Below are 11504 nucleotides of genomic sequence, written 5' to 3'. Positions count from 1 at the left end.
TGAATAGATAAAAGCTTTGCAGATCATTGTATTGAAAGAGCAAGAGTTTGCCACGTCATAGTATGAAGAGAACTCATCTCATGTGCATTTTCTATGATTTAGTGCTACATTTTCCGTCCACTAAGGCCCTGTTGGGAGTCACTCCAGCTCCTAAAAATACGAGGAGCTGCGGAGTATCTGTTTCCCAGCTTCGTGCCTTTTAACTCTAGCTCCGGGTGAGGAGTGGTGGCGTGGTGGGACTCCGAACAGGGTCTAAGTTTGCCGGAAGAAAACTCTTTTTCGTGGGCATTTTCTGGGAACAGTATGGTTGCTCATATCCAAATTTAGAGTATTACAGCATAACAAGTCTATGCATACATTCTATAAATACATACATATAATATTAATGTAAATCCTTTTGGTGCGCAATTTCTGGGATTTTAGTGCTACCTTTTCCGTCATTTGAGCAGGCCGTTTTAGTTGGTACACTAATGATCTCCTCCCCCACAAGCCGCTCAAAAGCCACTATTATCAGTAGTCTGCTTCACTCACTCACCAACTCAAAAAACCCTCAACCAACAGCAACATGAGTACATCGCGGCCGCACCCGTGGGTGCATCAAGATTCGTGCTTACACCCCAGCTGCATGCCCTGCCTTGACGTACACTTGAGAGTTAGAGTAGGCCTAGAAGAAAAAGGCCACCAAGCTGAGCTAAATTAAGCTCCCATTGTCAGTGCTAGCACTGCATTTGGTTTTCTTAATCCCTCTCTTTCCCTCCCTCCGATGCACCCTCACACTCTGTTTCTCTCTCTACACTTTCAAACCACAGAGAGAGAGAGAGAGCACCAAACAAACAAAGCTTGGATGTTGAGAAGCCCAATGCATTGGAGCAAGAACCCTACCCTATTCATTCATTCATGGAGGACACAAGCAAACACCTTTCAGAGTTTTGAGGAAGAGAGAGGGTGTGTGTGAGAGAGAATCCTAGAGAGAGAGTGAGAGTGAGAGCTGCCTCAGTTCCATTGCCGTCTCCATAGAGATCGTCGTCGCGGTCCTCCATAGTGTGTCGTGCACGCAGTCGCACTGCCCCAAGCAAGGCCGAGCCCAGTTTTTGATGCCATTGTTGCCGCTGCTGCCGGCGACGACGGCAGCCCCGATGCGCCACCTCCACCTCATCCTCTTCCTCCCACTCTTACTCAACCTCCTCCTCTTCTCCTCCACCTCCACCACCGCCGCCGCCACTTCCCCTAACCCAGAGGTCGCCTTCCTCTCCTCATGGCTCGCCGCGTCCCCCTCGCGCCCGCCGGACTGGGCCCCGGCCGCCGCGTCCCCGTGCAAGTGGTCGCACGTCGCCTGCGACGCGGCCGGCAGGGCGGTTGTTTCAGTGACTTTCCAGTCGGTCCACCTCGCCGTGCCGGCGCCGTCCGGCCTCTGCGCCGCGCTGCCGGGGCTCGTTAGCTTTGTTGTGTCGGATGCCAACCTGACCGGCGGCGTGCCGGAGGACCTCGCCCTGTGCCGCCGCCTCGCCACGCTTGACCTCAGCGGCAACTCCCTCACGGGCCCCGTCCCGGCGTCGCTCGGCAACCTGACGGCGCTCGAGTCGCTCGTGCTCAACACCAACCAGCTCTCCGGGCCCATCCCGGCCGAGCTCGGCGGGCTCGCGGCGTCGCTGAAGAACCTGCTGCTGTTTGACAACCGCCTCTCCGGCGAGCTCCCCGCGGAGCTCGGTGGGCTGCGGCGGCTCGAGTCTCTCCGCGCCGGTGGCAACCACGATCTCTCCGGCCCCATCCCCGACTCGTTTTCCAAGCTCTCCAACCTCGCCGTGCTCGGCCTCGCGGACACCAAGATCTCCGGCACGCTACCGCCGTCGATCGGCAACCTCAAGAGCCTCCAGACGCTGTCGATATACACCACCATGCTCTCGGGCTCCATCCCGCCGGAGCTCGCGTTGTGCGCCAACCTCACCGACGTGTACCTCTACGAGAACGCGCTCTCCGGCGCGCTCCCGCCGGAGCTCGGCGCGCTCCAGAGCCTCCAGAAGCTGCTGCTGTGGCAGAACGCGCTCACCGGCCCCATCCCGGACAGCTTCGGCAACCTCACCTCTCTCGTCTCGCTCGACCTCTCCATCAACTCCATCTCCGGCGTCATCCCGGCGTCGCTCGGCCGGCTGCCGGCGCTGCAGGACCTGATGCTCAGTGACAACAACATCACCGGCACCATCCCAGTGCAGCTCGCCAACGCGACGGCGCTCGTGCAGCTGCAGCTCGACACCAACGAGATCTCCGGCCTCATCCCGCCGGAGCTCGGCCGGAGCCTGACCAACCTGCAGGTGCTGTTCGCGTGGCAGAACCGCCTCGAGGGCGCCATCCCGGCCACGCTCGCGTCCATGGCGAGCCTCCAGGCTCTCGACCTCTCGCACAACCGCTTCACCGGTGCCGTGCCGCCGGGGCTCTTCTTGCTGCGCAACCTCACCAAGCTGCTAATCTTGTCCAACGATATCTCCGGCGTGATACCGCCGGAGATCGGGAAGGCGGCGAGCCTCGTGCGGCTCAGGCTCGGCGGCAACCGCATCACCGGGGAGATTCCAGCGGCCGTGGGCGGGATGAAGAGCATCGTCTTCCTCGACCTCGGCAGCAACCGCCTCACGGGCACCGTGCCCGCCCAGCTCGGCGACTGCTCGCAGCTCCAGATGCTCGACCTCAGCAACAACACGCTCACTGGAGCCTTGCCAGATTCGCTCGCCGGCGTGCGCGGCCTGCAGGAGCTCGACGTCTCACACAACCAGCTTGCCGGCCCCGTGCCAGAATCCTTCGGAAGGCTGGCGGTGCTGAGCCGTCTCGTCCTCGCCGGCAACGCGCTGTCGGGGACGATACCGGCGGCGCTCGGGCGGTGCCGCGCGCTCGAGCTGCTCGACCTAAGCGACAACCGCCTCTCCGGCAGCATCCCCGACGAGCTCTGCAGCCTCGCCGGCCTCGACATCGCCCTTAACCTCAGCCGCAATGGCCTCACAGGCACGATCCCGGCGCGGATATCGCAGCTGAGCAAGCTGTCCGTGCTCGACCTGTCCTACAACGCGTTCGCCGGCAGCCTCACGCCGCTCGCGGGGCTAGACAACCTCGTCACCCTCAACGTGTCGCAGAACAACTTCTCCGGGTACCTCCCGGACACGAAGCTATTCCGGCAGCTCTCGGCGTCCAGCCTCTCCGGGAACTCGGGGCTGTGCACCAAAGGCGGCGACGTGTGCTTCGTTGGTGTGGACGCCGATGGCCGGCCGATGTCGGTGACCGCTAGCGACGATGCGCAGCGCGCGCACCGGCTCAAGCTCGCCATCGCGCTGCTGGTGACCGCGACGGTGGCGATGGTGCTCGGGATGATCGGCATACTCAGAGCGCGCGGGGTGGGCGTCAAGGGCAATGGTGGTGGCGGGAGCAGCGACTCGGAGGCCGGTGGCGGGGAGCTGGGGTGGCCCTGGCAGTTCACGCCGTTCCAGAAGGTGAGCTTCTCCGTGGAGCAGGTGGTGCGCAGCCTGGTCGACGCCAACATCATCGGCAAGGGCGTGTCCGGCGTGGTGTACCGCGTGAGCCTGGAATCCGGCGAGACCATCGCCGTGAAGAAGCTGTGGCCCGCCACGACGGCCGCGGCGGCCGCGTTCAAGGACGCCGGCCGGGACTCGTTCTCGGCGGAGGTGCGCACGCTGGGCTCCATCCGGCACAAGAACATCGTGCGCTTCCTCGGCTGCTGCTGGAACAAGAGCACGCGGCTGCTCATGTACGACTACATGGCCAACGGCAGCCTCGGCGCCGTGCTCCACGAGCGGGGCGGCGGTGGAGCACAGCTGGAGTGGGACGTCCGGTACCGGATCGTGCTCGGGTCGGCGCAGGGCCTCGCGTACCTGCACCACGGCTGCTCGCCGCCGATCGTCCACCGCGACATCAAGGCCAACAACATCCTCATCGGCCTTGACTTCGAGGCCTACATCGCCGACTTCGGCCTCGCCAAGCTCGTCGACGAAGGCGCCGACTTCGGCCGCTCCTCCAACACCGTCGCCGGCTCCTACGGCTACATCGCCCCCGGTATGTCAACCAACCTCCATTTCTGCATAATGCCGGTCCGATATGACTCTACTGTTACCAATATGTTGTTTTTTGTTTTCTTATGTTTGGTGTTTGATTGTGTGCATGTTATATATGCAGAGGTCGAATTATTTATCATGATTTGTTTCCGATTAATGCTACATTTTAAGTTAATAAAAAGGGCCTTTATCGAAAAAATGATTGTCCAACACACCATCTATGAACAATCCTTCATTTTTTTATCTTGTTGGATGCAGAGTACGGGTACATGCTGAAGATCACCGAGAAGAGCGACGTGTACAGCTACGGGGTGGTGGTGCTGGAGGTGCTGACCGGGAAGCAGCCGATCGACCCGACCATCCCGGACGGGCAGCACGTGGTGGACTGGGTGCGGCGGCACAAGGGCGGCGCCGGCGTGCTGGACCCGGCGCTGCAGGGGCGATCCGACACAGAGGTGGAGGAGATGTTGCAGGTCATGGGCGTGGCCCTGCTCTGCGTCAGCCCCGTCCCCGACGAGCGGCCGGCCATGAAGGACGTCGCGGCCATGCTCAAGGAGATCCGGCTCGAGCGCGAGGAGTACGCCAAGGTCGACGTCCTGCTCAAGGGCGGTGGCGGCGGCTGCGGGTCGCCGGCCAAGGATGCCACCTCGACAACAATGCCATTGGCGACGACAAAGGCCACCACATCGACGTCAAGCACGCCGCCGTGCCGGCAGGGCCCCAGGAGCAGCGCCTGCAACAGCAACAGCAGCAGCTTCTCCGCCGTCTACTCTTCATCGAAGGCCAAATCGCCATTCGATTGACTGATCGTAGGCGCCAAATTTCATTTTCGTTGTGGTGGTTTACTTGGCCGTGTAAATGGTTTTGGTTTGAATGGTGAGAGCACTTAATTAGTGTAAGTTGAGGACTTAGGAATTACTTTGAGGATGAAGAAGAGGACATTAGAACGAAAACTAAGGCTTTTTATTTGATGGTGCCTTCTGTGTTGAGCTAGTGTTGAATAAAGATCCCAAAGAATCATGGCAGCAAATGCCATGCCATGTCACGAAGGCAGGTGTTGTCCACGTTACTTCACTGGTGTTTGGCAGAAGATTAATGGCTTTAGCTAGCTGTGGCTACTTATATAAATTCCATGATCGACGGCCATAGATAAATTGGCGATTTGGCATAAATCTGTAAAATGCTTTCCAGAGTAGTTCCCCACATATTCCTTGCTAGGGTCATTGTTACTCCACCACATTGCATACATCTAGAAATGGAAGATACCAGGGAATCATCATCGTTGTAGCTAAGCTAGTAAGTGATTTGATGATGCCTTATGTGTTGAGCTAGTAGTGTTTAATGGAAGATCTCAAGGAGTCCTGGCAGCAAATGCCGTGTCATGTCAAATTCACTAAGTTTCTTCTGAGTAAACTGGAGACAACAAAGGGCTGCTAGACGGATTTCATAGGAACTAGAGTCTGTAGAACATTTTTTTGCGAATATTTAGGAGTTTTTCCCTACATAGTTTGTTTGATTTGCATGACTTTTTTTACGGGGTACGATCTAAGCCATTAGAATACTCATCAACTTGAAATAACCGATGGCACCTATCGCGTGGTTGATTCGTAGGACTAGAATCATGTCTTTGCACTCTATTTGGAAGAAAGTTTTCATTCGCTCAAATCTCATTCTACAATTCCTTGTTTTTTCATGTGTGGAATGCTGTTTGATTCAAGTTCATGTGGTTCCAAACCGTAATCCTATAGGATTGAAGAGAACATGCCACTTACAAGTGGAGAAAAGCTATTCAAGATCATTAAGTCAATGCGGTAGTTTTTAGCAAAGAGAGAGAGAGAGAGAGAGAGAGAGAGAGAGAGAGAGAGAGTGAGAGAGAGAGAGAGAGTGAAATAGGCCCGTTTCTGCCAAGAACTGTAAGGTGGTAGTTGTAGAGGGAGGTTGCCTGAATTGACTAGTAGTTTACTCGAACTAAAGACATATGCCATAATGCTTTTCAAGACCGGATTGAAGGAGCTCTTCGAATAATTTTGCATGTTTCCTAAGACAGGAGTTGGATGAACCGTATTTTATTTCTTTGTTTTGGTTGTCTTTTCTACATCTATTACTCTTACGAATGAAAATACCTAGACCAATTCAGGGCCTCAAAGAAAACACAAACACAAAATACACAGAGAGATGGGGTAGAAAAATGACCCGCCGTGGTAACAAGTGGTGGAGATGGAATCGATGCCAAGACATGCTCCGTGGTGAGAGTAAACTGTTAAAACCCCGAGAAGTGAAGTGATGGGATCACGCGGCCGCATGTGGATGCACGAGAAGGAACCACATGCTGTACTAGTACGTGCCCATCGCATCGCATCGAGCTGTAAAAATTCCTCTGACCCGAAACTGTAAAAAAAGTATGGTACTCCTGCAGGCAGAGCTGGCAGCAGGTAAATTACCCGCCGAAATTCACGAGAGTCCTGGATCCCAACGCAGCGCAGTGGCCGCGAATATCAGCTCATGATCTGCAAATTATACTCGGGGGTCGTATTATCCAGACAAAAATGATGGCGGAAATCAGCTCATGATCTGCAAAGCCGACGAAATTCAACCAGGACGATGCAGATATGTGTATATTTACAACCAACATTTTGGGAACTAGATACTCCAGCTTGTAGTGTAAAGCAAGTACCCACCCATGCAGATCTTCTTAAGGGTATAAGCAAGCATCACATCCATCTTAAGATTCCCTAGAGTTTCCACGCTAGCCGTCCATTTCCACGACCACGGGAGCAAACTGCATTCGGAAGACAAGAAGAATCTCAATCAAATGTAGCAGATAAGTGTTGCTTATTGTCCTCTATTTTTCATATATAGCAGACAAATATTGTTGCTGGCTTCTTCATGAGCTGCCTTACCTCGTCGTCCTCATCGATAAGGTTCGCCGCATTGTTCTCGAGATCCCATCCAAAAGTGGTCTCCAGAAGCGTCTTAAGTTTCCTAGCCTGGATGTGAAGGAAAGATATTACAATGACCCACGTTCTTACAATTTTTCCACAAAGTGCACAATTTTTCAGCAGTGGAAGTCAAGCTACTCAGCTGATGTGTATTTCGTTTGCTCTGTACTCTAGCGTGTTCAGCGATGTTGCCATTGATTTCCTATTTACTAATCCAAAAATTCGTTATCTACGGATGATAATCCAGTGCCTTAAATAGCCAAAATCGCAATTCATGCATGGGCTAGTCAGATAGCACAAAACAGGAAGGGCATGGCCGCGCTTATGCTGCCAGGGTACACGTAACAAACAGCTAAAAGATCAGACAGACAGAGAGAAGAAGATTCGAGAATGCTAACCCATGACAGAAGGTCTCCATCCACGACTTGAGCTTCAAATATTACCGTCAAGAAATCCTGACAAGAGCATTTGAAAGAAATAAATTATTTTGCATACAAGAAAATTCAAATACAAGATATCAAACATATTTTGAAAGTATATGCAAGTAACTCTGATCTTCCACAGTCACAATTTCAGAAAGTACGGGGAACAAAATTAATACCGCTGTCTTGTTTATTATGTGTATGATACGTCTCGGTATATGAGCCGTTTTAAGCACTGAACAGGAACAAATACAAACAGAAACTAGAGCAAGAGGATAAAGCATCCATTTGCCTGGTGCGCTGTGCCACAAAAGAACATAAGCATGGTATATGATGAAATACTACAACCATTCCAATGTAGACCATGAAAGTGATATAGCTGAAAAAAGTGTTTACCCAGCTACATTTATCTGAGCGGAGTTAACTTATTTTTTACTTTCCAGTGTTCCAGCAGTTCAACACTTCTTGTAGTTTACATAATTACATATCTCGGGGCCGAAAGGTGTTGCCTTATGAATACAATAAGAATGACAAACTGGACAGGATCTTTACTGAGAAATTACTTTCCCTCTTCATAACAGTATCAATAGAGGACAAGAAAACAAAGTCATGGAACTGATAATCTGATGTATCAGGGAAACTAATTTCACAGTGCAATGACATTGAATATCTGTCTTCAGAGGTGCATACAACTACATATCGTTACTAACAGCACTGTCCATAAAGATTATAACATACCTTGGAAAGCCGGTAAAGAAATATGTCTCTTGAGAACCATGCTTCATCCAGAAACAAAGAGTTGCCCTTGTCGTCACTACTTCTGGAATCATGTGTACGTTGAAAGCCATGCTTGAATTGATAGTAAATAACCCTTATAAACTGCACACAACAAAACAGGACATACAGAACTCCTTTTAGTCCTTACGGTTCAACCGCATTGCCTGACGAATTCAACAAAAAAAATGCCTCAGGTACAAAAGTAAACAACAAATACAGTCACATAATACCTTTACAAACATTTGTGTTCTTGTATGAAGTGGCTGCCAGGGAGAAAGAGACAAAGAATTAATTAAGAATATAATCGCTTTGGATCAGAAAAGAGAGAACCAAGGCAGGGACCAAAAGAGCATTTGGGCTAGGCCCAACAAAATAATGATGTCACTGTATTTAGCAGTTCAACTATGAAGATATTTAGGTAAGATTGCTTCTTGACCAGAATACTGCCAGTTTGACAAATTGTTATGGGGCTGTATACCAGAACCTGGTCAATTTCAATTTGTCACCCTGAAACTTGGTTTAATCTCTCAGGCTTGCAATTTGTTCATCAGCTTCCAACCTTCTTTGGGATCAAAAGGAATAAATAATATACAATGCTTCGAACAGAAGGAGCCAAAAGGGGTCACTTGAGGGCTGAAATGGGCCAGGGTTCTGAAAAGCGAGCGAAGGTCATTTGGGTAACCAACTAGTTCCATATGATTTTCCAAACCCTAAATAGTAATACGACAGGGGAGATGGATGTATACATTTTAACCATCAATATTTAAGGAGCAAGAGTAATGATGATGCATGAGATAACAAATATTAGGGCTTACAGCTTCACTGCAGCTCAAAAGAAGACTGACCAATGCTTTCCACTGCATAAACGCCTCTAGCGACTGTCCCATCTACACAACTCGAATACATTAGAGAATAGAGCCATATAACAAATAAGACGTGTTAAAAACATTTGTTTAGTTTTGCCTGCAGTACCATAAACGCTATGAAAGAGAACTGCAGCTCCCCCAAGAGTAAATCTTCTTGGCCTTGATAATTTTTGGCCAGGACAGTCTCCAGCAAGCTCGTCTGAGATGAGAAGTACAACAGACTTGTCAACAAATATAGGTATAGCTTGTCAACTCGGTGTTTTCTGCACATGGGAATTTCTAAACATGGGAACCTATAAGAGGAATTAATTTGAGCAAAACACTAGTAGCAGCAAGCTATGTGCCTATTTGCAGATTATAGTACAAATGATGGCATTGTATTGAATGGACAAAATGCAGCAAACTAATGTTCTCCCATGGCTGTTTGTCAATGTGCTAACTACAATTGTGGCTTTGTACTATTCAAATTTAGCTTGTTGTGTCCACATACAGCGCCAAACATTTCAGTATTCAAATTGTAATAAAGATGTGTTCACTTCAGACAAGCTATTGCTGCAGGAAATTGATTGTGGGAAAAGGAAGATATGAAAACCAGGTACACGTTGATAAGATTAGCTGTCCCAAAAGTATGGTAACAAATAATATAATAAGAACATTACTCTGTCCAAATTCAGCAAAGTCAGCTCATCTGCAGAAATGTTCTTGTGTTTAACAGAAGCAGGGATAGTTGTGTAGTAGCATCCTCTACGCTCAGGCTGTGTGGGGGCTTTCTTTGCAAATTTGTCTTCTCTAAGTTGTTCCATCAATCGTCTCTCCATCTCTGTTTGGGGAGCTCTATCCATCCATGATGTCTCCAACGCAATTGTAATTTCTCCACCAATTGGCTCTGCACAAATCAAACACACACATAATCACTAGTTCCTTAGTCAGTTATATCAAAAATGTCATAAATAAGGGCTGCCCCATAACTATTAAGGGTACAAGAAAAATAGAGAATGCATCAGGCTTACCAAGGCGTTCGATTACACTTTGTGACAAGTAGTTTGAAAGTTGTTTCCAATCACCAAAAGAGTCCAAATTGTATGGTCCAAGCTGATCATCGAACTCGAAACGTTTTACTGCTTCAGAGTATCTGATTTCCTACCAGAAAACAAACTTTAGTATCATTGCCCAGATAAATTAACCACATGCATCCCTAGTTTGAGGTTTTGTTATGTTATGACAGTCAATAACCAGAAGATCAATTATGTCGAACATGCTGCAATTTTGACACACCAGACAGACACAGTTTATGTATTCCATATTTCATATATTGATTATACAACAGCTGCAAGCAAGACAAGTTGAATATAACTTAGGTGCATTTTATGGTCTGTCATATCAAATTATCATCTGGTGCAGATCCAGTAGATTAGGCATTTACATCTAGTACTAATCCAATTGGGGCAATGCATCGTCGGCTTTTATTATCAACTGAACCAGTTATCTGTAAGGTTCCATGCCTAAATGCTTCAAAATTTACATGGCTTATTGAATAGTGTGATGCCTAGAGTTTTACAGTTACAGGGCATGGCGCAAATACAAGATTTACAACAACTGAGGGGACTGAAACTGCCATACTGATATTCTGCAAAATGCAATATGCTTATCCTAACGCAATATTGCCTTTAACACTGGTTACCGTCTCATCCAGTAGCAGTATAGTCCAAGTGACGTACTATGTGTAAGAAGGCAAGAGAACTATATATTAAGAATTCTAATATAATCAAACATGTCACCTCCTCTTCTGATAGTGCCACTAATCTCTCCTCTTGAGCATGCCATCTTCGAACGACCACCTGGAAATATCAGGCAGGAGATGAGTACATATAAAACAAGCAATTGTGTGTAATTATTAGAATTCTGACAGCTAAGACTGCTCGAAATTTCCAACACGGTATGAAATCTTTGTTTGGTTCTTCTCTTTCCAAGTATAGTACATCTTCCAAGTGCATTGTTTTCCTAACTATTTTTCACCCACAACTCTATAGACAGGAAATGTGAAGCTCGATACATAAATAAACATGAGCATTGTGAGTTATCTGATTCAGATTCAGATATAAATGCAACTGTAGTTTAGAAAGTTATAGCATCAGTTCTGGAATCCGGCCATGTGCTACAAGAAAAGAAATGGCAAAACTAGCTGTAGCACACAATAGAAGGGACAGATAAAGTGCAGAGATCTATAAGATATGAGACTAGTCTAGAAAGTAGAGGTTTTACATGGATTTGGCATGTTTACTTTTCCCTACCTAAACGGCTAAACCAGATAAAAAACTAATGTGAGCCATTGATCTAATAACTTAATGGTTAATACATAGTGCCTCTGAATGTTTCTGGTTCAGTACAAAGAACCGTCAAAAACTCAAAACATGATATGCACTCATTCAGAGTCCTTCAAACGCGATG

The 11504-nt window shown here is 48.7% G+C and overlaps 2 protein-coding genes across 3 annotated transcripts in view; one reads left to right on the top strand and one right to left on the bottom strand.

Moving 5' to 3' along the window:
• Positions 1-621: 621 nt before the first annotated feature.
• LOC123186953 (LRR receptor-like serine/threonine-protein kinase RGI1) lies at positions 622-5101 on the top strand. Its single transcript, XM_044598685.1, has 2 exons — positions 622-4053; positions 4311-5101. The coding sequence occupies exons 1-2, from the start codon at positions 1095-1097 to the stop codon at positions 4853-4855; spliced, it is 3504 nt and encodes a 1167-aa protein (XP_044454620.1). The 5' UTR covers positions 622-1094; the 3' UTR covers positions 4856-5101.
• A 1483-nt stretch (positions 5102-6584) lies between these two features.
• LOC123186952 (protein AAR2 homolog) overlaps positions 6585-11504 on the bottom strand; it is a 6333-nt gene continuing 1413 nt past the window's right edge. Inside the window, exons 4-13 of one of the 2 annotated variants that reach the window (XM_044598684.1) lie at positions 10835-10894; positions 10067-10196; positions 9716-9942; positions 9163-9255; positions 9036-9077; positions 8421-8453; positions 8152-8292; positions 7390-7446; positions 6953-7039; positions 6585-6831 (exon numbers count right to left, since the gene is read on the bottom strand). In XM_044598684.1, coding sequence (XP_044454619.1) covers positions 6799-6831; positions 6953-7039; positions 7390-7446; positions 8152-8292; positions 8421-8453; positions 9036-9077; positions 9163-9255; positions 9716-9942; positions 10067-10196; positions 10835-10894 — 903 coding nt within the window. In that variant the 3' untranslated portion in view covers positions 6585-6798. Of the gene's footprint in view, positions 6832-6952; positions 7040-7389; positions 7447-8151; positions 8293-8420; positions 8454-9005; positions 9078-9162; positions 9256-9715; positions 9943-10066; positions 10197-10834; positions 10895-11504 lie in introns of both variants that reach the window. The other variant, XM_044598683.1, reaches the window with a different exon arrangement.

Source organism: Triticum aestivum, chromosome 2A, assembly GCF_018294505.1.
Source record: "Triticum aestivum cultivar Chinese Spring chromosome 2A, IWGSC CS RefSeq v2.1, whole genome shotgun sequence".
Taxonomy (NCBI): Eukaryota; Viridiplantae; Streptophyta; class Magnoliopsida; order Poales; family Poaceae; genus Triticum; species Triticum aestivum.
The sequence above is the reverse complement of the archived record's forward strand: the minus strand, read 5'-3'. Positions and strand labels throughout refer to the sequence as shown.